Source organism: Dipodomys ordii, unplaced genomic scaffold (genome assembly GCF_000151885.1).
Source record: "Dipodomys ordii isolate 6190 unplaced genomic scaffold, Dord_2.0 Scaffold175, whole genome shotgun sequence".
NCBI classification, from domain to species: domain Eukaryota; kingdom Metazoa; phylum Chordata; class Mammalia; order Rodentia; family Heteromyidae; genus Dipodomys; species Dipodomys ordii.
In genome coordinates, this window is record NW_012267391.1 from 2,040,201 (window position 1) to 2,062,021 (window position 21,821).

General features: G+C 37.0%; 1 protein-coding gene across 1 annotated transcript in view; it reads left to right on the forward strand.

The window, feature by feature from the left end:
* Fxr1 (fragile X mental retardation, autosomal homolog 1) overlaps window positions 1-21,821 on the forward strand; it is a 57,870-nt gene that overhangs the window by 446 nt on the left and 35,603 nt on the right. Inside the window, exons 2-3 of the mRNA XM_013033676.1 lie at window positions 19,499-19,551; window positions 21,167-21,260. Coding sequence (XP_012889130.1) covers window positions 19,499-19,551; window positions 21,167-21,260 — 147 coding nt within the window. The remainder of the gene's footprint in view (window positions 1-19,498; window positions 19,552-21,166; window positions 21,261-21,821) is intronic.

Sequence of the window (21,821 nt, forward strand, 5' to 3'; positions counted from 1 at the left end):
CCCGGCCCTGGCTGGTTCCGGCCCGGCCAGGCCTGGCGGGAGCTGCGGCCCGCGGCTCAGACCCCTCCCCGCCGCCGGGGGAGGGGGGCGTCGGGCGGAATCTGAGGAATTCACCTTCGTATTGTTCGGGGTCGGGGCCCACGAATCTCTAGTGTCGGAGCGGGGGGGAGGGGAGCCGGCGAAAGGGTCGAATGGAAGAGTGAAGTAGAAAAAAAAAAACCTTGAAATGTGGCGGGGCGAAATGATTTTTACGGCCTGGGAAATCGGGGCGGCGCCTTAAGTGCCTCTATTACGGAAGAAAAGGGGAGAGTTCTGAAGATTTAAAACGTGGGACTCGGAGGGGCAGGTGGGGCGGTGACTTCTGTCAGGTACCCTGTGAGAGGTTTTTCTTAAACCCTTTTTATTTTCTCTTTTCCTTTTCTCCACGAGGTTCTTTTTGTTCGTTTCCTTTGAGGAGATGCATTGCTATGTGATCAGGGCTGGAAAACGGATTCTGAAGTAGAGGAATTTCTCAGGGCCTTTCTGTGTGTGTGTGTGTGTGTGTGTGTTGGGGGTGGGTGGGTCAAGTAACTGAAAATGAAGTCCTAACAGTTTTTTGTTTTTTTGCCACTGTAATGATCTCCTTCCGATTTTCTTTTTCCTGAAGTATGCCAGGAGGTTACAAGATTAATAGAAAATCTCCCCCAGCTGTTGTCTGTCAGTCAATCTCACTAAGCCAAGCATCTCAGATGTTTGAGAGTCTTGGCTATTTTTATGACGAGCCTTCTTCTAATACGTGGGTATTGTGCATACCCACAACGATTTCTCACACGTTTTCATTTCAGTGTATCTGATCACGATTTCCTATTTTCAGCCAGATTTTCCTTAATACATTGATTAGTTTTGTGGGTTAGTCACGTGGTAATAGCATGGAGTCACAGTTTTGCAGAGTATCATGGATTCTTAGAGGCTTTTTACAAAACTGTAAACTGTCTGCATAAACTAGAAGCAGTGCCTGTTGGAAAGTAGTTTTTATTTAGAGTATGATCTATTAACATGTAACTGGTTTATAGTCTTGATAAAACTTGGTGTCAGACAAATGAACTAAGTGAAATTTGACTACTCACTGAAAGTAAGAGGTTTCTTTCCCAGAACCAATGAAGATGATTGGTTTATCTGGACCACAAGGAATGGATTTAGTACAAACTTTTCCTGTCTTGGGTAATGCATCATCATTCCTCTCATACACATGGTTAGGTTTCATTTTCCAGTTTATTGAAAAAGCGTTTGCTTTGTTTTAACAAGTTCTTTTGTATCATGTAGATGTTAGAATGTAATTTCTTACCTAATTTTATTAGGTTTTTAGTCTGCTGCACAATTTTCATTTTTTATAAGGCAATCAGTTTGGCTTTGTAAAAATTGTTTATAATCTTTGGTTGGTTTCTCATGATTTTTCCTGAGTCAGTTCATAATATACTTCCTATAGTGAAACTCTGGAATATTACTGATTACTTTTCTTATGCTACAAATCTAGTGCTTGGTTCTACTTAGACTTGACTCTTACCTATTTTACCTTAAAAGTGAGCTGCGGGTTTGGCAGGAGTTGGGAAGGACATTTAGCCACATTTGTGTGTACTAAAAGTTCATGTTTGAACGTTTGAAATTTTATGCAGCCATAATCCACTGTGTGTGTGTCTGTCTGTAAAATGAGAGATATGATGCAGCTATAAGTGGCTCCCAGTATTTTTTTTTTTTCCCTTGGTTGTGGGGCTTGAACTGCAGGCCTGGGCGTGCAGCCCCTGAGCCTATTTGTACTCAAGGCTATTGATTTTCCATTTGAGCCACAGCACCACTAACAGATTTTGAGTGGTTAATTGGAGATAAGAGTCTCAGGCAAACTTTTCTGCCCAAGCTGACTTTGAGCTGCAGTTCGCTGAACCTCAATTCTCCTGAGTAGCCGGAGCCTGGCTGGTATGTTTTTTTTTTTTAATCTAGTGTCTGCTAGAAACCTTTTCCCACTGAATAGTAGTTACATTTGAGGCTAGTTTACCTAGAGTAAGTTTTGTTTTGTTTTTTTTCCTGAAACAGACTTATTTTACTTTTTACTGTATTGAAGTGTGAACTCAGGGGTTCCTTCTTTACTAGTTTATATTCTTTACATTTGTGTCACCACCACTTTGGTGATGAAGGGATTGTCCTTTATATTGCTCATAGGCCCTCAGTAGTTAAGCTGACATCCCTAGTTCCTTGCATATTTTTTGTCCTCTTCTTAATGTTGTCATACCCGGGGTTTCTTATATTGTATATAGGTTTACACAGTGTAAGATGATGAGTTTTTGCATAGGAGCAGTTTACTTTTTTTTCTCATTAGAAAATATTTGATCAATGAGGGATTGTTAGAAGCGCATTAAAGACTCATAAATTGCCTTGAAATTGAAGAGCTGTTAACATTTGATTCTGAATTCTGTCCTCACAGACATAAATGCATTGGCTATAATTGTAAATTTTCATTGAGTTTCCAAAGTCTGTTACTTGCCTTCAGCTCCCTGGTGCTGGGATTATGGGAGAGTACCACTAGCATTAGTTGTGGTACTACAGCTATGTTATTCCTGCTTGAAGTATGTAGCCAGTATTACTGCTTAAAGCAATGGTGTGTAAGATATTCAATGAACTGAAACAGTATTACAGAACCAGTGAAAAGCTAAAGATTTTGCACGCTAAATGTTTTGTCTTTTTAAATTTTAGCTTAATAATAGATCTTTAATTACAGAGAAATATCAACAGCCTTATAAATCAGTAGGAAGGAAAAGAATAGGAAGTTATCAATTACACACTTGCTGGTAGGGTATAATTTGATATAAAATACCTGGACCTGGGGCTGGGAAGGTAGCTCAGTGGTAGAGCACTTGCCTTGCATGCATGAGGCCCTGGGTTCGATTCCTCAGTACCACATAAGCAGAAAAAATTTAAAAAAAAAAGCCGAAGTGGCACTGTGGCTCAAGTGGTAGACTGCTAGCCTTGAGCTCAAGAGCTGAGGGACAGCACCCAGGTCCAGAGTTCAGGCTCAAGACCGGACCCAAAAAATACCTGGACCTGGCTTTTGTACCCTTTCTACCTATAGCAACATCTTAAGGATTTACTAATGTACTTTATATTTTATTTTTTTGTCAGTCGTGGGGCCTGAACTCTGGGCCTGGCTCCTGTCCTTCAGCCTTTCAGCTCAAGGGTAGTGCTCTACCACTTGAGCCACAGTGCCACTTCTGGCTTTTTCTGCTTACGTGGTGCTGAGTAATCGAGCCCAGGACCTCATGCATGCAAGGCTAGCACTCTACCACTGAGCCAGCCTTCCCAGCCCATTACTTTAGTACTTGTAAAGTGCTTTTTCAAAACTTTGTTAAGGTAGAAGATGTGTTCTATACTTTATCTTAACCAGAAGACTAAGAAATTGGAAGAGATGAATATGTGTATTTCATAAAATTGATTTTTGCAGTTGAATTTTTTAACATTCTACAGTATTACTCTTTCATTAGTCAAAAATGCTTTATTGTTAAAGTGTCCTCTTGTTGCTATTACTGTTTTCATATATTTGTACATATATTTATAAATATATATATGTGTGTGTGTGTGTGTGTGTACATGAGCCTGGGCACTGTCCCTACTATTTTTTACTCAACACTAGTGCTTTGCCACTTGAGCCACAGTTGTACTTTTGGCTCTTTTGCTCACTTGACTTTTTCTGGGCTGGATTTGAATCTTGATTCTAGATCTCAGCCTCATGATTAAGTAGGATCACAGGCATAAGCCACCAGCACCCAGCTGTTTCCATAATTTTGAGGTTGGAATTTCCTCTATGGCCTGGGCTAGGTTGCTTAATTCTGGCCTTGCACCCTTGCTCTCCCTTGTAAGAGCTGCAGTTACAGGTGTATACCACTGCACTTAGCTTAAAAGTGATTTTTAACTGATGCCTATGGAATCAAACTTTTTTTAAAGTGGGGTTTGGCTGTTTTGATGCAACATAGGATTTGGAACTTTCTGCTCCTGCAGTCTTCTTCTCTCAACCTCAGGGGTTGTGTTGTTGAGACTAAAAATGCCTTTGTGTCATGGCTACCTTTACCATATTAGACTTTGAAATATTGCACTATTATAATCTTGAGTTAAATACAGTACTTTTTTTAGTGTTGGTGGTCAACTTGGCCTTTTGTATGATAAACATGTTCATCTCTGAGCTATAAGTAGGTATATTATATACAGCTTTAAGTAGAAGTTAAAAGTGCTTCATTATTTCTGGCTCATATAGAGGAACATTTCTATGGTGTTGTAAAATAGGTCTAAAATAGGTGATTAAAATGTCAGGCCCATTTATAAAGTTAATTACTTTTAGAGCTGTCTTTTCTTTGTCACTCATGGGGCTTGAACTCAGGGCCTGGGCTCTGTTCCTGAGCAATTTTGCACAAAGCTGTTGCTCTACAACTTGGAACCACAGTTCTACTGCTGGTTTTGAGTGGTTAATAAGAGTCTTATGAGGATTTTTCTGCCTGGGCTGGCTTTGAACTATAATCCTCAGATTTCAGCCTCCTGAGCAGTTAGGATTACAGGTGTGAGCCACTGATGCCAGGCTTTTTAAAATTTTTATTTTTATTTATTTATTTATTTATTTTGGTCGTTTGTGGGGCCTGAACTCTGAGCATGGGTGCTGTCCCTCAGCTCTTTAGCTCAAGGCTAGTGCTCTACCACTTGAGTCATGGCGCCACTTCTGGCCTTTTCTGCTTTTGTGGTGCTGAGGAATCAAACCCAGGGCCTCATGTATGCAAGGCAAGCACTTTACCACTGAGCCACTTTCCCAGCCCTTATTTATTTATTTTTTTTTAAAGGAAAACCGTCTTGCTTTATAATCCAGGCTGGTTTGGTTCCTCCTACTTCAGCTGCCTCTTTTGGGATTAGAGGCATGTACCATGATATGCTGCTAGGAATATAACATTACAAAACTTATACTGTAATATGCATAATTAATTTCTTTATTCATTTAGGTTAATATTAAATAAAATTTGAGGATATCAGCTAAATTACACATTAGGTATTCTATCACTAATAATAAACTATGGATTATAGTGAAGTGGTTATATTCCTGGGTGTCTGAGTTACAGTGTTTGAACTAAGGCTCTTTAGCTTATTTGGTTTCCTTGTCATTATATCACCATGAGCCATGTTTCCAACCTAGCTTTTATGAAATGGACTTTTCTTCCTTCTCATCTCAGCCCACATTACATGTATGGGCCCCATGAGCTTGGCTACAATTTTAAAAATTAAATCAATGTTTCCTAAATGCTGAGGAGTTCCACAGTGGGGCATGTTGGGGGTAAAATGTCCTGGCCTGGTTCTCAGGTCATCTGTCTCAGCTAGATTTAATTAAGACAGTGTGTGTTTGTGTGTGTGTGTCTTGCACATAAATGTGCATGCAAGTCCTTTACCACAGTGAAGCAGTTAACACCATTTATGGATAATTAGGCTGAGTCTAAGGAATTAAAGGTTGAGTCAAGATTCAAACTCTGATCTTTGACTCTATAGAGTTTATCTTTTTAAACCATATGGTAGTTTTTTTTAAAAAAGTACAATTAGGTAGTTTGCAAGCTATAACCAATTAGTACAATGAAAATTACAAGGATGGAACTGTGATGATTTCTACAGTAATGATTTGGCCTATATTTTCTTTACAAAAATGCTCTTTTCAAAATGGTACCCACCAGTTGCTGAGTTCAGAAGTGTTAGTCTCAATTATGATAGTTTGTAAAAGAATGTAAATCATACCAATAATTTATGGTGCCTGTGGCTCACACCTGTAATCCTAACTACTCAGGCAGCTGAGACCTGGAAAATTTGTGATTAGAAGCCAGCCCAGGCAGAGAAGCCCTTTAATTCCCTTCTCCAGTTGGCCAGTAATATGGGGCTGGAGTTGTGGCTCAAATAGTAGAGTGCCAGCTGTGAGGAAGACAGCTTAGGCTCTGAGTTCAGGCTCTAGTACCAGCAAGAACTAAAAAAAAAAAAAAAAGTTACATAGCTCAAATAATATTTAGAATATATTAGGTTAAAATGTTAAAAAATGTTTATTTTTGTGTAGAATAATTTAACGATACATATACCTTACATTTTGTTTGTATTTGATAGTGTTTACATCCTCCACGGTAGTTTTAAGATGTTGGTGAGTAAGGTACTTTTGGATATACTTGAAATGCACATAATTATATGTACTTTTTTGGGGGGGGGTCGGTGGTGGGCCTTGAGCCCAGGACCTGGGTGCTGTCCCTGAGCTCTTTTGCTCAAGGCTAGTGCTCTACCATTTTGAGTCATAGCACCCAATTGGAGATAAGAGTCTCATGGAGAGTTTGCTGCCCAGGCTGGTTTAAAACCACAATCCTCAGATTTTAGCATCCTGTGTAGCTAGGATTACAGGCATGAGCCACAAGTGCCTGGTCTGTACTAAAGCAGTATTAGGGTTTGATTGAAGTGCTTCATGCTTGCTAGGCTAACACATTTACCACTGAGCTATGTCTTCAGCCTTATCATTTATTGGTTATTGGGTGGGGGGAGTGTCTTTGTATTTCTCTAGGGAATGTTTAAACCATGATGCTCCAGCTTTTGGGCCTCCTATCCTTGTTGGGATCACAAGCATACACTATTGTGTCCAGCTTTACTGCCTTGGCTTGTGCTGGTACCACAGTTCTCCCAATCTTAGTCTCCCACATAGCTTGGGATGACAGGTGTGCATCAATGTGCTTAGTTACAGATTCTTTGAGAAGTGGTCTTGTGAATGTTTCTGCAAGAATTGGCCTTGAACTTCAGTCCTCTTTGTGGCCCCTTGGATAGACTGGCTTCCCTTTCTTTTTTCTTTTTTTATTATTAACATAGGACTTTATTGTGAAAATACTGTGGCTTCCCTTTCTTAATTCAGCCACTTAATTATATTTATATATAATTATGTTTCTCTTGCCATGGCTTTTTAAAGACTTTTTTGTTATTTTGAAAACTCTTTTTTTTTTTTACTTGGAGGGATGTTTTATTGTTATATTTCTAAGTGCTTCCAGTATTTTCCAATTACTTCCCTCTCCTTTATCACTCTCCCTTCCTTCTTCCCAAAACAATTTCAGCAGATTTTCTTGTTCTATTTTCATAGTTGGAAGCCATCTTGAACACATTTTCTAGTAGTTTGATAATGTGCATTTAGTACATAGTCTTCAGTCTATATAATGACCGAATAAATTGTGAGAAAACCTATCTTTCTATAAAAGTGCATTTTTTCTATCAAAGCGGGTTGCTTCCTGTCAGTCTTCTGAGAATTGTTTTCTGTAAAGTTCCTGCTTCATCCTTGGTTGATTAAAGTTTAGTTATATCTTTTTCCTCCTACACCTTAATTAAGATATCTTTGTTACAAGCTCATGGAATTTGTTACATATTGCTCTTGTTAATTAAAACCTGTTCCTGTTAAACTACATCCTGTTGCAGATTCTAAACCAGGGCACCACAGCAAATCTGAGCAGAGGGGCAGGACCTGCTGGGTTAGGCATAAAAGGGGAGTAGCCTGAATAGTTCTATGTGCTTGATTGCTTGGTGGATTTTGGCACCCTCATTGACCTCTAGTTTTTTATTCACAACAGTTAAATGCGTAATAATAATGGGGAAGGATATTTTTGTGTGTGTGCTAGAAATTAAACCGAGGGCTTTACATACTAAGCAAATGTTCTTACCTGCTGAACCACACTCCACTCCCAATTCATGAAGGCTTTATGTGTGTATGTACGTGTATGTGACATTTTTAACCAGGATTTACTGTAATGAAATAACTTCTGTAATATAATTAATAAAAGTGCATTTTAATTGTTAAATGTGTCCATTGGCTTGAATTAAGTATCAGTAATTGTCAGACTTTGCAGATTTAGTTATGTAGGTCTTTAATCTTCAAAGTTGAGTTTTAGTTTTTCTTTTCTTTTTTAAATGTGGTTTTCTGTGTTATCCAGGCTGTTCTTGGAACTCCTGGACTCAAATGATCTTAGTATCTCAACTTTCCCAGCCGGTGACATTATAGGCTACTATTCCTGGCAAACAAATTATGTGTGTGTAAGTATAAGTAATTTATAAATGAATTAAAATAAGCACATTGAATAGGCCTCCCAAGTGCTGGGATTATAGGAATGTACCACTATGCCAGGTATCACACAAGTTTAAAAAATATAGATGTATGTATTTATGTATGCATTCACATTTCTAATTTTACAGTTACAGGTGGAATGTACAAACTTGATTTATTCCAAATTTGTTCCTTTTTTTCCTGACTGTCCTTTATCACTCAGTATCTTGTCCCCTATGTTTTAAGGAACCCCTATTTATAACCATGTATCCATGTTTCCTGCCAGATTTTGCTCTGTGCTCATAGTTGTATTTGGAGACACATTCTTAACACAGATGTGAGTGTTTTTTTTAGTATGCTCTATAAAAAATTAAAATTGTCCATCTTGAATGAACTAAACTTAATGTGTAATATAGTTAATTTGTATTAGTTGCTTAATACTTCCTAAGGATATATCACGTTGGTTGCTCTTCAGTAATGGCTACATTTTCCTACTTGTGTCTGTCTCTCATCTTACTCTACATATCTATTTCCAATTGGATAATTTCAAGAAATGGGATATATTTGGTGGAAGCAACTGTATATTTTTAGGAACTTAAAAAAACTAACAAATGTTAACAGATGACTTTTCAAAAAGTGGCAATTCTGTTACCCTGTTCTCAGCCAGAAATGGGTTTTATAATCCTTTATTTTTAGCAGCAGGGTTCACTGTAACTTTGATTTACAGATTCCACTTGGGAATTTTTATGTTTGTTTGACTTAGAATATGCTGTTCCACAGATTGCCTTAATTTGCCAGTCTTTGTTATGTTGTCACTTAACAGTTTTTAAGGTTTCTAAATATTATAGGAATTAATCTGGTGACTTAGTACTTCTTCCATATATAAATAGACAGTTGTGGTAGTACCTTACATTAAATAGTAAACCATCTCTGAATAAACCATCTCTGAAGTACTGTTTTGTATATGTAAGGATCAGGTGCTGATTGTCCTCCTTATCCATATAACTCCCTGGCACGAGAGGGTGACATTTGATATACAAAAGGGCTGCATACTGTCATGGGGCTTGAACTCATAGCCTGGGAATAGTTTCTGAGGATTTTTTTTTCTACCATATGTTCTATAGTTTTGGTGGTTTCTTGGAGATAAAGAGACTTTTCCTGCCTGGGCTGGCTTTGAACCGCGATCCTCAGCTCTCAGCCTCCTGGGTGTTTAGAATTACAGGTTACATAAAAAAAAAAAGAATTACAGGTTAGTTTCTTTGTGAGATAAGGTCTTGTTTATTTTTTTCCAGGGCACCTCACTGACTCTGCCTTTCAGGTAGCTAGTATAACAGGCATATGTATCACTATGTCAGTCCTGAGCCTTATTTATTTATTGTTTACTGCTTCAGATCTTTATTGACCTGATCTGCCATGTACTAAGTAGTGAATCTGAGCCTTAAAAATAACAATGAAATCACTCTGTTGTAGTGGTTTTTATTAAATGAAGGTCTTTTTTCCTTCTCTGATACAGGTTTTATTCCTGTGTGGACAGTATAAATGTAAGATGTTTATTATGTATCTTTATAGACATAAAAGTCCAGATTTACTTTAGTTTTTTTGGGGGGAAAGGAATAGCTTTAAAGATTACTGTCATATCTTTGAGTGCATAAGAATACTGAACTTAAATAGGTATCAATCCTTTGGTTTGCAGATTGAGAAACTTTTTTTTTTAAACAGGTTGTCTTGATGATGATCCAGATCTTGGAGATATTAAGTAGGGTTCTAGATACATGAGAATGAAGTAAATTCATTACATACAGTGGGTGCCTTACTGCATTGGACTGTTAAAAGCTCTGATTGTAAAAGACTGTTAAGATTTTTCTAAGTTAGAAAAATCCTATAGATGGCTGGAAGTGAGGCTCAAGTGGTAGAATTTAGGTAGGGCAGGCCCTAAGTTTCAACCCCAGTACTCCTCCCAATCCTGTAAAATGCTTCTTAAATGTATAGGGTGCAAAGCATGACAGTTAACAGGCTGAACAGTTTGATTTGAGGTATCAGTAAGCTATGGATGGAGTTATCTAAATAGTTTAGAGTCCAGGGAATAGATTATTTCTACTCAGACTTGGAGAGTTAAAGGCTCTTGCAGTTTCTTTGTACCTAAAAATGGTATCAGTTGTGAGAATTATCACTAATTTGAGGCTTGGTTGTCTTGGTATTCTCATGTGCATTTTGACAGATTTTTTTTTTTTTTTTTGGATCTGGTCGTGGGGCCTGAACTCTGGGCCTGGGGCACTGTCCCTCAGCTCGTCAGCTCAAGGCTAGCGCTCTACCACTTGAGCCACAGCGCCACTTCCGGCTTTTTTTCTTTTTGCTTATGTGGTGCTGAGGAATCGAACCCAGAGCCTCAGGCATGCAAGGCAAGCATTCTACCACTGAGCCACCTTCCCAGCCCACCTTTAGACACTTGTATACATAACACTTTAAAACATCTTCATGTTAAGATGTTTCTTCTCAACGTATTTTCTTTAGTGCCATGGAGAGCATTAATACTGCAAGCACACTTTGAAATAGCTCTCCTCTATTATCTCCAGGATTTTCTTCCAAGAATTTCTGCAAGTTTGGAACCCATGCTTTCTTGATTTTTATCAGAAGGTGTCAACACAAAAGCCTTCTGGTAAGCAACCTCAGTCCTTCCTAAAATGATTCTTCAGGGGTTTGCTGACTGAAATCTCAAGGGATATATTCAAATCTGTAGGAAAATGGCAAGCAAACCAGTTAGAGCAGGGTTAAAAAGTGACATTTATATCCTGACTTGTAGGTGTGCTTTATTGTAAGAAGCATCCTGAGTTCAAAGATGTTAAATCTTCAGAATTGAGGGTGGGAAGTCAAACACTGGCCAAGGACAAATAAGTAAACTGATGTAATTGATCAAGCACTAACAAGTGGTATCTAAATACATTGTTATAGTTTATGAAAAGCAAAAAATGTGAAGTAATGAATTTTACATAAATTATACTATTTCTTTTTTTGTATGTTTTTTTATTGTATAAATGCTGTACAGAGGGGTTACAGTTACATGAGCAAGGTAATGAGTACATTTACTATTGAGCATTGTTGCCTCCTCCTTTGTTTTCCCCCTCCTATCTCCTTCCCTCCCACCTCCCCAACTCCCCCCCACACCCAATTGTAATGTTTGTTTTTCACAGTGTTTTTTACATCTCATTCTTACAATGGGTTAACCTGTATTCTTATTTAAGCATATTGTTTTTTCCCTTCTCCTCCCCGAATTAAAGAAGTGTATATACAAGATACAGGGCACCAACATTAAATATGAAAACGCATTATACCGTCAGGGAGGAACATACAAAGAAACAAAAAAATCACATGGTACATTACTTTTTCTTTTTTAAACTGTACTTTTATAATCAAATTTATTCTCAGCAGTAATCTTTGCCTGATGTGTTGAAAGGGGAGAAATTAGAGTTAGGCAGGGAAAAGCATCTCACAAATAAGCCAAGTGCTTCTAGTTAAGAGGCATATTTAATCAGTTTATGTTTTAGAAATGCAGTATTTTACCACAAGGTACTTTAGAAACTAAGCCATCAGGTAAAGTGCTTTCAATATGTTTGAGAAGGAATCAAACATATACAATGTGAGCTAGAGGCTTGATTCCTGATAGGTTACTTGTTGAACCATGAGCATTCTTATTTTTTAATAAATTTAAATTTTGAGATTGGAGTGGGTTAAGTGCCAGGGATAGTTCCTGACTTCCATTTAGGAAGATGATGATGATGATAATTATTATTATTATTCCTAGCTGTTTTTTCTTTTAGAAGTTGGTTTTTTATCTTGGACTTTCTGGTTTTGTACTTCTAAACTTGTAGATTAAAACTGTTTTCCTTCCTAATTACCATTCTTAGTAGTTTGCTGAGTATTAAGGTCTTTATTTCTGTTTCCAGTAACCAACCTAAACAAATAAATGAATTTAAAGTTCTACTTTTCCAGCAAAGAAATTTTTTCTAGACTAGAATAATAATGTTCCAAAAGAATTTAATGGGAATGTTTTCAAAGGGATTTAACCATTTTACAGAATTCCTCTCCTTTCCTTTCCTTTTCCCTTTTTCCCTTTTCCTTTCCTCTTCTCTGTTCTGTTGGTCTTGGGGGCCTGAACTCTGGGCTCTGTCCCTCAGCTCTTCAGCCACACCACCACTTCTGACTTTTTTCTGCTTATGTGCTACTGAGGAATCAAACCCAGGGCCTCTTGCATGCAAGGCAAGCGTTCTACCACTGAGCCACCTTCCTATTTGTAAAATTTAGTTTTGGTTGCTGATATAAGTAGAAAAGCTTTTGTCCATTTTATTTTCCTAGCCACTAATTATGTCTAGAAAGCAAATTGATTGTTGTATAGCTTGCCACCTTACTGAATCACTAAGGATTTTCTTTCCTTAATTTCTCTTTAGAGTATTTCCAAATGCTACTTCTTACAAATTCCCTCTTTCCTAATTTTATATTTAATTTATAATATTGCTGTATGTTTTCTCATCTCATAATGGAAAAACTATTTCATAGATAGTTTATCTCATTTATCTCATAATGAAAAAACTAGGGCTGTGTGTTTGTGGAAAGTGCATACCCAAACATAATTGACATTAATGTTTTGTTTGTGGAAGGCATGTACTCGATTAAAGGATTTTCTTATGAACAAAATTTTCTAGTGGCTTATTAGGCATCTAGTTTCAGCTAACTTATTACTGAAGTGTTAATTGCTGTGGTTTCCCAATTCTGAAAGTTGGGTTTTGAAGAATTAGTAAGTTAGAAAAAGCTGAAACTGTTGCTGACTTCAGATAAGTGATGATTCACTCATTTATCAACTTGGAAATTCTGTTTTCTGAAATATTACGTGGAAAAGGTCTTCCACGTAATATTTGAGAAACAACCATCCATTTTCTAATATGGAAGGATTTGTAACTATGAAAGTGCTTACCAAAATGATTGCTATGAATGAATACGCATTATACTAGAAATCAGACTGGACACAGAAGTTATTACTAGAGAATGGTTGGTTAAATAACCAAAGTTGGAATGGCAGCTCTTTTAACATTATATTTTTAAGTAGAAAGAATAAAAAAGTCTTCCGAATTGCAAGGAAGGAGTCTACTATGGGGAATATAGCACTTGTAGTGAGAAGTTTGTTTTTAAGACTCCATGAAGGTATGCGATGATACATCCTATATCATACAAGTAAATGAGATAATAAATAGGCAGTTGGAACTGGAGAAGGGAACCAGGGATATGTCAGAGATACCATTTGAGTAGCAAAGGTTGGGAAAAGGAACTGGGAGGCTTCAGGTTTATGAATTACCTGCATTCCTACAAATGGCCATACTTTATTATTAAAATAAATGACAAATGGAGGTGGGGGGAGTGGAGTGGGAGAAAATGAGGGAGCAGATAACACTTTCAAAAAGAAATGGATTCATTACCTTATGTAACTGTAATCCCTGTACATCACCTTTACAATAATATTTAAATTAAATCAGTGACAATCCAACTGTTAACCTCTCCTCTAAGACTTTCTAGGGTTATACTGAACTGCTTGTTTTTCAGTTTTCACTGCCAATTTTTTGGTAGTTGAATTTGCTTACATAATAGTAGAATGGTAATACTATTAGGATTACTCTAGAATAGTGTGTGCATGTGTATTTTTAAGACTGCTTTGCAAAATTACAAATTTTGCTGCAGTCTTGTCTGCTCTCTACTTTTCTCCTCTTGGGTTTTATAATAAAGTCTTAGCTTCCCTTTAGTCTAGTTTTTAATGTTTTTCTTTTCTTTTTTTTTGGAAGGAGTGACTTTTTTGACCATATATTGTACATATATTTGAATAAGCTAGTTTTTGGTACATTTTATGGAGTTCAGTATGATAGTATTTAGAAAAAATATCTGCTAATTAGTATTTCACATGTGTGTAAGTATTTGAGAAAGTGAGGGATTTGTGGTTCTTATAGAAATAAACCTTTTTATTCTTTTTTCTTTTTCTTTTTGTCTGTTGTGGGGCTTGCACTCTGGCCCAGGTGCTTTCTCTGAGCTCTAGCTCAAAGCTAGCATACTACTTTGAGCCACAGCTCCATTTCTTGTTTTCTGGTGGCTAATTGGAGATGAGTCTCAAAGGGACTTTTCTGCTGGCTTCGAACTGTGATTTCTCAGCTTCCTGAATAGCTAGATGATAGGTTTGAGCCATCAGTGCCTATTTTTGTCTTCTTCTTTCCCCTCTTTTCCCCCTTTTAGGTATTGAGGTTTGAACTCAGGCCCTCATTACATAGTAAAGATTTTGAATAAATAATTTCTATCCTATTTTTTATCCCTAATTAAAAATATTTAAAAAAAAGAGTTTTATTGTGCTTTGTCCTCTAGTAAGTATGTCAGGTCTTATTATTATTATTTTTTTTTAGCAATTTTGATCAAAGGAAGGTAAATTTAATTTCTTTTAAAGTGTTAACCAGCCACATTTATTGATATACATGGGACACAGGTTGTTTAGTTGCACAAAGATCTTTGAAAACCTAGAGTCCCTGAAGAGCTTTGACCAGAAAAGGAGAGATGGGATCTCTAAGAAAACTCACTCTGGGTGAAGGTGTAACCTGACCCATACTAGACTAAGTAGATTTGGAAGTTAGAAAAAGGAGATGGTTCTAAGTCAAATTGGAATTTGGTTCTGAGCATCTTTTCCTATATTGTCTGCATTTGGGAAAAGAGATTGTTTAGTCAAAGGAAGTAAACTAATTTTAAAATTTAAGGTTAGAAAAATGACCAGTGAGTTTATTGAGAACCAATTTATATTCCACATATGGTTTTGAGGCAACATATTAATCTTTATTGTTGTTTATTTTATTTGAGCTAGAATTGGGGTATGAAATCAGAGCTTCATGCCATTGCTTAGCTTTTTTGCCCATGCCTGGCATTCTACCACTTGAGCCACACATCAACTTTCAGCTTTTTGCTCATTACTTAGAGATAGGAATCTCTTGGATTTGTCTACCTAGGCTGGCTTTCAATCTTTTTGTTTTTACTTTTTTTTTCTTTTTAAAGCAGTGTACAAAGGTTTCCATTTAACAAAACAGTTTATGCATACCACTTGAGTCCTACAGCACCACTTCCAGTTTCCTCGTGGTTTATTGGAGATAAGAGCCTCATGGACTTTGCTGCCCTGGCTGGCTTTGAACCGTGATCCTTAGATCTCAGCCTCCTGAGTAGCTAGGATTACAGGTGTGAGCCACTGGTGCCCAGCTATATATTTGAGTTGTTTTCTCTCATATGTGGAGACTAAAATTATCATATTCTTTGTCTTTCTGGTCCTGACTTAAAATTTTTTTTTCCAGATCCTTCTGTTTCTTTGCAAATGTTGCAATACCATTCTTTCTTAACATGAGTAAAATTTCATTGTGTTATATCTACACCACATTTTCTTGATCCATTCCTTCATGTCCCCCAGAGGGACATCTGGGCTGATTCCATACCTCAGTTATTATAGCGAATAGTGCTGTAATGAACATGGCTGTGCAGGTAGCCTTAATATATATCCCATTATAATTTTTTTTGGTAAATGCCCAAGAATGCTGGATCATAGTTGTTTAGCTTTTTGAGAAAACTCCATACTGCTTTCCAGAGTGGTTAAACAAGTTTACATTCCCACAAATAGTGAGCTAGGACTCCTTTTTGCCATCCATATCCACACCAGCATCTGTTAGTGGTCATTTTTGTTTTCTGTTTTTTTTTGTTTTTGCCAGTCCTTGATCATCTTTTTGCTCAAGCCTCTAGCGTACTACCACTTGAGCCACAGTGCCACTTCTGATTTTTTCTGTTTATGTGGTTGTGAGGTGTTGAACCTGGGCTTCATGAATGCTAGTTAGGCAAGCCCTATACCAGAGCAACCTTCCTGCCAATGTTTGTATTTTTGATGATGGTCATTCTAACTGGGGTGAGATGGAATCTGTGTTGCTTTGATTTGCATTTCTTTTCCTGTGGCCAGAAATGTTCAGCATTTCTTTAGATCTGTTCGCCATTTCTATTATTTTTGAGAAGTCCATTTAGCTTGTTTGCCCATTTAGTAAATGGGTTGTTGATTCTTTGAGGGTTTATTTTTTTAAATAAGTTTTTTATTGTGAAAATACTGTATAGAGGGATTACAGTTATAAGAGCAAGATATTGAGTACATTTCTTATCAAGCATTGTTGCCTCTTCCTTTGTTTTTCCCCCTCCCATCCCCTCCCTCCCGCCTCCACAACTATACCTATCCCCCCTCGCCTAAATAGTGTCTTGTACATCTCATTGTTACAGTGGGTCAACCTGTATCCCTATGTAAACATTTTGTTTTTTCCCTTTCCCTCCCCAAGGGTTTATTTTTGTATGTTTGTAAAAGTAAATTGTAATTTCATTCTCATTGAACTCATTTCAGTATTTACTTTTGTTAAAGACAAATCAGTAAGCCCAAGTAAAAGCTCATATGATGAAAAATAGCCAGTCAAAGGTAGAAATTAGTTTTAAAAATAATTTTATTATTATTAAGGTGTTGAACAGAGGGGCTCCTTTTCATAAGTCAAGTAATGAGTACATTTTATTTTTTGAAAAAGCACACCTTTCCTCCAGTTTCCTCCTCCCATCCATACCCACAAATTACATAGATCATTTTCCACAGTGTATACTGAATAGCATGAATGCTTACTTTCTAAAAATGCTTTCTAAAAATCCCCAAACAAAACGACTCCCACAACCAAAACCCATGTTTCCATTTCCTGCAGTTTGTTTCAATAAGTAGTATTTTAAGTGTTTAGAGAAATTACACCTTTTGTTGTTGTTGTTCTTCTGAGGGTAACCTCCTATAAGTCTGACAATTTGTGAATGTCTAGAGTACTGTTAGGTTATCATGTCCAGTTAATTTTAGATGTAGCTTCCACATACGAGAGAAAACATTCTGTGTTTGTCTCTCTGATCTTGGCTTACTTAGCATTTGTTAAAGGTCCATCCATTTCTCTGCAAATCACATAATCTTTCTAATGGATGAGTACAATCTTTTTTTGTGTATATACTACATTTTATTAATCCACTCACTTGTAAGGCATCTGGGCTGTTTCTACAACTTGGCTGTTGTGAGTAGTATAGCAGTGAACGTGGATATGTAAGGTCTTTACCATATCCTGACTTGTAATGTTCTAGGTAGATCCCCAAGAATGGTATGACTGGGTCCATAGTAAAGTTACATGTGTAATTTTTTGAAGAACCCCCATACCTCCTTCCAGAGGGGTTGTACTAGTTTACATTCCCAGGAACGGTATAATTCCCCACAGCCCTGCTAGTATTTGTTGTTTGAGTCCTTGATGGTGGCCAGTTGTTTTGATTTGCATTTCCTTAATGGTCAGGGATGTTCAGTAGTTCCTCATGTGTCTTATTTGCCTTTCTTTTGAGAAATCTTTTAAAGCGTCTTTGCTCATTCATTCATTGGTTTATTAATTTTTAAAGTTCCTTGTGTATTTTGTATATTAGACCTTTATCAGATGTTTTGCTAGTGATGATTTTCTCCTAGTCTATTGGCTGTCATTCTGGTCATTAGGCCATTGTGTGATATATAGGTGGCAAAAATCTTTTCCCATTCTGTAGGTTTCGGTTGTCTTTTTAGCTTAACTGTCCTTGGTTGTGCAAATTTTTTTTAGTTTAATCTAATCATATTTATGCTGTGTTTCTCTATCTTTACTCAGAAAGTTTTTGCCTTGTACCAAGGAGTCCTAATGTTTCTTTACACCTTCTTGTAGTGATTTCATGGTTTCAGGTCTTACGTTGAGATCTTCGATGCATTTTGACTTGATACTGGTGCAGGGTGATTAATTCAGATTCAGTTTTAGTGTTCTGCATGTGGTTATCCAATTTTCCCAGCCTGGCTTTGAATCCTCATATCTCAGCCTCCTGAATAGCTAAGATTAAAGGCAGGAGTCAGTAGCGCCTTGCTTAGTCCAGTAAGTTTTGGGAGTGAGGAAGGAATCAGTGAGGTTTGAACTTAGGGTCTGAGCTTTCTCATTCAAGGCTAGTGCTTCACTACTTGAGCCACAGCTCCACATTTGCCCCTAACCCCTTTTTGTGGTTAAGTGGAAAGAAGTCCCATGGACTTTTCTGCTCAGGCTGGCTTTGAACCATGATCATCTGATCTCAGCCTTCTGAGAAGTTAGGATTACAGATGTGAGCTGTCCAGCTGACCCAGTATTTTTCTAAGGGAAGAGGTAAAAGAAGTAGGAAAATTATATTGAGGTAATGGTAAGGATTGTACCTTTCAAAAAAAGTCATATTTTTCTAAAGTTGAGCTATAATTTAATATTTGTAACATAAAATTTGAGTTTTTATTCTGTTATTGTGGTAAATATCTTATTTTTCAGTTTTTTGGTGTTTTTTGTTGTTGTTGTTGTTGTTGGTCATGGGGCTTGAACTCTAGGCCTGAATGCTGTCCTTCAGCTCAAGGCTCAAGGCTAGTGCTCTACCACTTGAGCCACTATGCCACTTCCAGTTTTCTGAGTGGGTTATTGGAGATAAGAGTCTCACGGACTTTCCTGCCTGGACTGGCTTCAACTGTGATTCTCAGATCTCAGCTTCCTGAGTAGCTAGGATTACAGGTGTGAGCCACTGGCCACCCAGCTTTCATTTTTCAGTTTTGTAAGATAAGAGACAATTCAATTCATCACATTAAAACTGTTGTCAAGAATATACAAGTAATAGAGTTGGGTTGTGACCTCTTGCAGTCAGGTTCTAGATATTTGGCTCTTAATCACAGTTGTAAATATTGTTTCTTTTAGCTAATACTACCTGTGATCAAGGATATACAGGTTTTTATGTTGTTAATTTGCCAATTTCCTTATAGATATTTCACAGTGATTCATAAATTGAAAGGTCATACATCTCACAAGCTGATGGAAATCAAACTTTCACTAGGAGGTATATCCCAGGCAGAAGAGTGCTTGCTAAGCATGCCAAAGGCCCCGAGTTTAAGAAACAAACAACAAAAAAGAAACACCAGTGGCTCATGCCTGCAATGATAATTACTCAGGAGGCTGAGATCTGTGGATCAGAATTCAAAGCTATCTCGGGCAGAAAAGTCCCTGAGAGACTGTATCTTTAACCAGCAAAAAGCCAGAAGTAGAAGTGAGGTTCAACTGGTAGTGTGCCAGCCTGGAGTGAAAAAGCTGAAGAGAGTGGGAGACCCATAGTTAAATTAAGCCCATTATGAGCACAAAGAAAAAGTAAACTCCAGTCTAATTCTAAGCCCTGTATTCTTTTAGTATTATACATTGTCTTTATATCCTTATTACAGATTTTTAGAGTTGTGTAGAATTTGCTAGTATTGATAACAGTTTTTAATAACACTTTTTTTCTTTTATGTAGGGATTTATCAAAGATGTTCATGAAGACTCCCTCACAGTTGTTTTTGAAAATAAGTAAGTTGTTACTTGACATCTTAATTTTCAAGTTTGGTAATGCCAAGATGTTTGTTTTTGAATATTCCTATTGTCAGTGGGGAACTGATTTTTTTTGAGTCCAAGTGCTTTGTGTAGTTGATTCATCTTATGAGTTCAATCAAGGAAGTCAGTTTTGATGACCTTTGCTGTTTGCCACAATTTGTATTTTTCTTGTCCCTTAGCCAAAATATATGATTCAGTAAATGTTTTTGTAGAAATAGATGGCATATAATGTTCCTCTTTCTCTCCCACCCTCCTCCAAAATTTCCTTTCCCTCTTTGTCTTTCCCTTGTTTCATATCAAAAGCCAGGTTCAAGACTGAATGCTGGCTAGGCAGGCACTTTATTGCTTGAGCCATCCCTCTAGCATATTGAGCCCAATTTTTAAGAGTGCTAAATGTTAAGATGCTATTGTAGAAGGCTTCTTAGATGGCTTTTTGTAATGAAACTAAAGTATTCGGTCATTTTTATTTGCTTGATATTTGTAGGAATATTTTATAGATAGTATTAGGAGTAGATAGTCTCAAAGTGGGAAAGACAGTATGGTATACTTGGCTAGGAAGCATTGTTATTTTCAGTTGGAGGTCTAACACTAAGAACTGTTCAACTTTAATTTCTGAGCTGCCTGAAAAGAACTTCCTCACAGCTATTTCATGTAGAAGTTAGTGTCTAGATGATTTGTCTTTGAGTACCTGCTATATAAATAGAAATTTTGAAAAGAAAGCAACTAAAATCTTTTTCCTGTTGGCTTCTGCTGAACCTACTATTGGTAGATATTAACATTTATGTGTGTCTCAAACTTACAACTTTCTAAGTTCATCTTACACAATAAAAACTGTCAAGCAAGGGGCTGGGAAGGTGGCTCAGTGGTAGAGCACATGCCTTGCATGCCAGAGGCCCTGGGTTCGATTCCTCAGCACCACATAAGCAAAAAAGAAAAAAGCCGGAAGTGGCGCTGTGGCTCAAGTGGTAGAGCGCTAGCCTTGAGCTGAAGAGCTGAGGGACAGCGCCCAGGCCCAGAGTTCAGGCCCCACGACCGGATCAAAAAAACAAAAACTGTCAAGCAACAACCAGATTAGTACTTTACAATAGTTATAGTTCCTACATTAATCTGAAAGTAAACTTTTCTAGGTTCTGATAACATATACTCGTACACATACATGCATACATTCATAATTTGATGCCCATTGTTGAAGTCTGGATTTTGCAAGTATGTTAAGCACTAAACTCCTTTTGAGCTCATGGGTAATTAGTTGATACATACTCAATTTCCAGCCCAAACTACTAATTTTTTTTATTACTGTAAATGCATATGTATGCTAGAATTACACAGTTTTGATAGTTTAGAATAAGCTGTGTTGCTTTTGTGACAAGTTGTATAATTGTACTTGAAATATGTTGATCATACCATTTTTATTTGGCAGCTGAAAATGTTACATTATTTTGTTATGGTGTACATTAGTCATCACTGAATTTATCCTGTTTCATTTGCAGTATAATGTATATATCATGACTCTAAGCAGAAATAATATAATAATCATACCTTCTGTATTAGAGATTTTTAAATAAATTCATTCTTTTTTTTAATCCTTCAGTTGGCAGCCAGAACGCCAGGTTCCATTTAATGAAGTTAGATTACCACCACCACCTGATATAAAAAAAGAAATTAGTGAAGGAGATGAAGTAGAGGTATGTGTTTGTGTTCATGGTTTATTTTTCATGTTCCTATTTTTTGGTTTTAAATGTTGTTGTTGGAAAATTTGTTTAGATGATAGAAAATAAATGGAATTCCTTTTCTCTGTTCTTTCTATTGGCAATAGCTGTGTAATACAGCAGTGTCTGAGATTGGAAGTCAGAACTGGATTCATGTTTCAGAAGTATATTTTAGCCTTGTGAACTGTAATGAAGTTTATCAGTAAGATGAAAATAATTTGAACATTAAGGATAATAGTGAATTTGAGTTGATTTCTAAAGACTAGCCCAAAACTTTGTGATATTAGTCCTATTCTTTTTTGCTAATTAGTGATTTTTGCTTCAATATCTTAAAATTTTGGTAATTATCAGTACAGATTATATATAAAAATGTGGGCTGGGCACCTATGGTAAACACCTATCATCCTGGTCTCAGGAGTCCGAGAGATCTGAGGGACTGATTTTAAGCCTTCATGTACAGAAAAGTCCTTAAGATTCCATCTCCAAAATAATCAGCAAAAAGTGAGGCTAGGCTAGTACTCTGTCTTGAGCCATGCT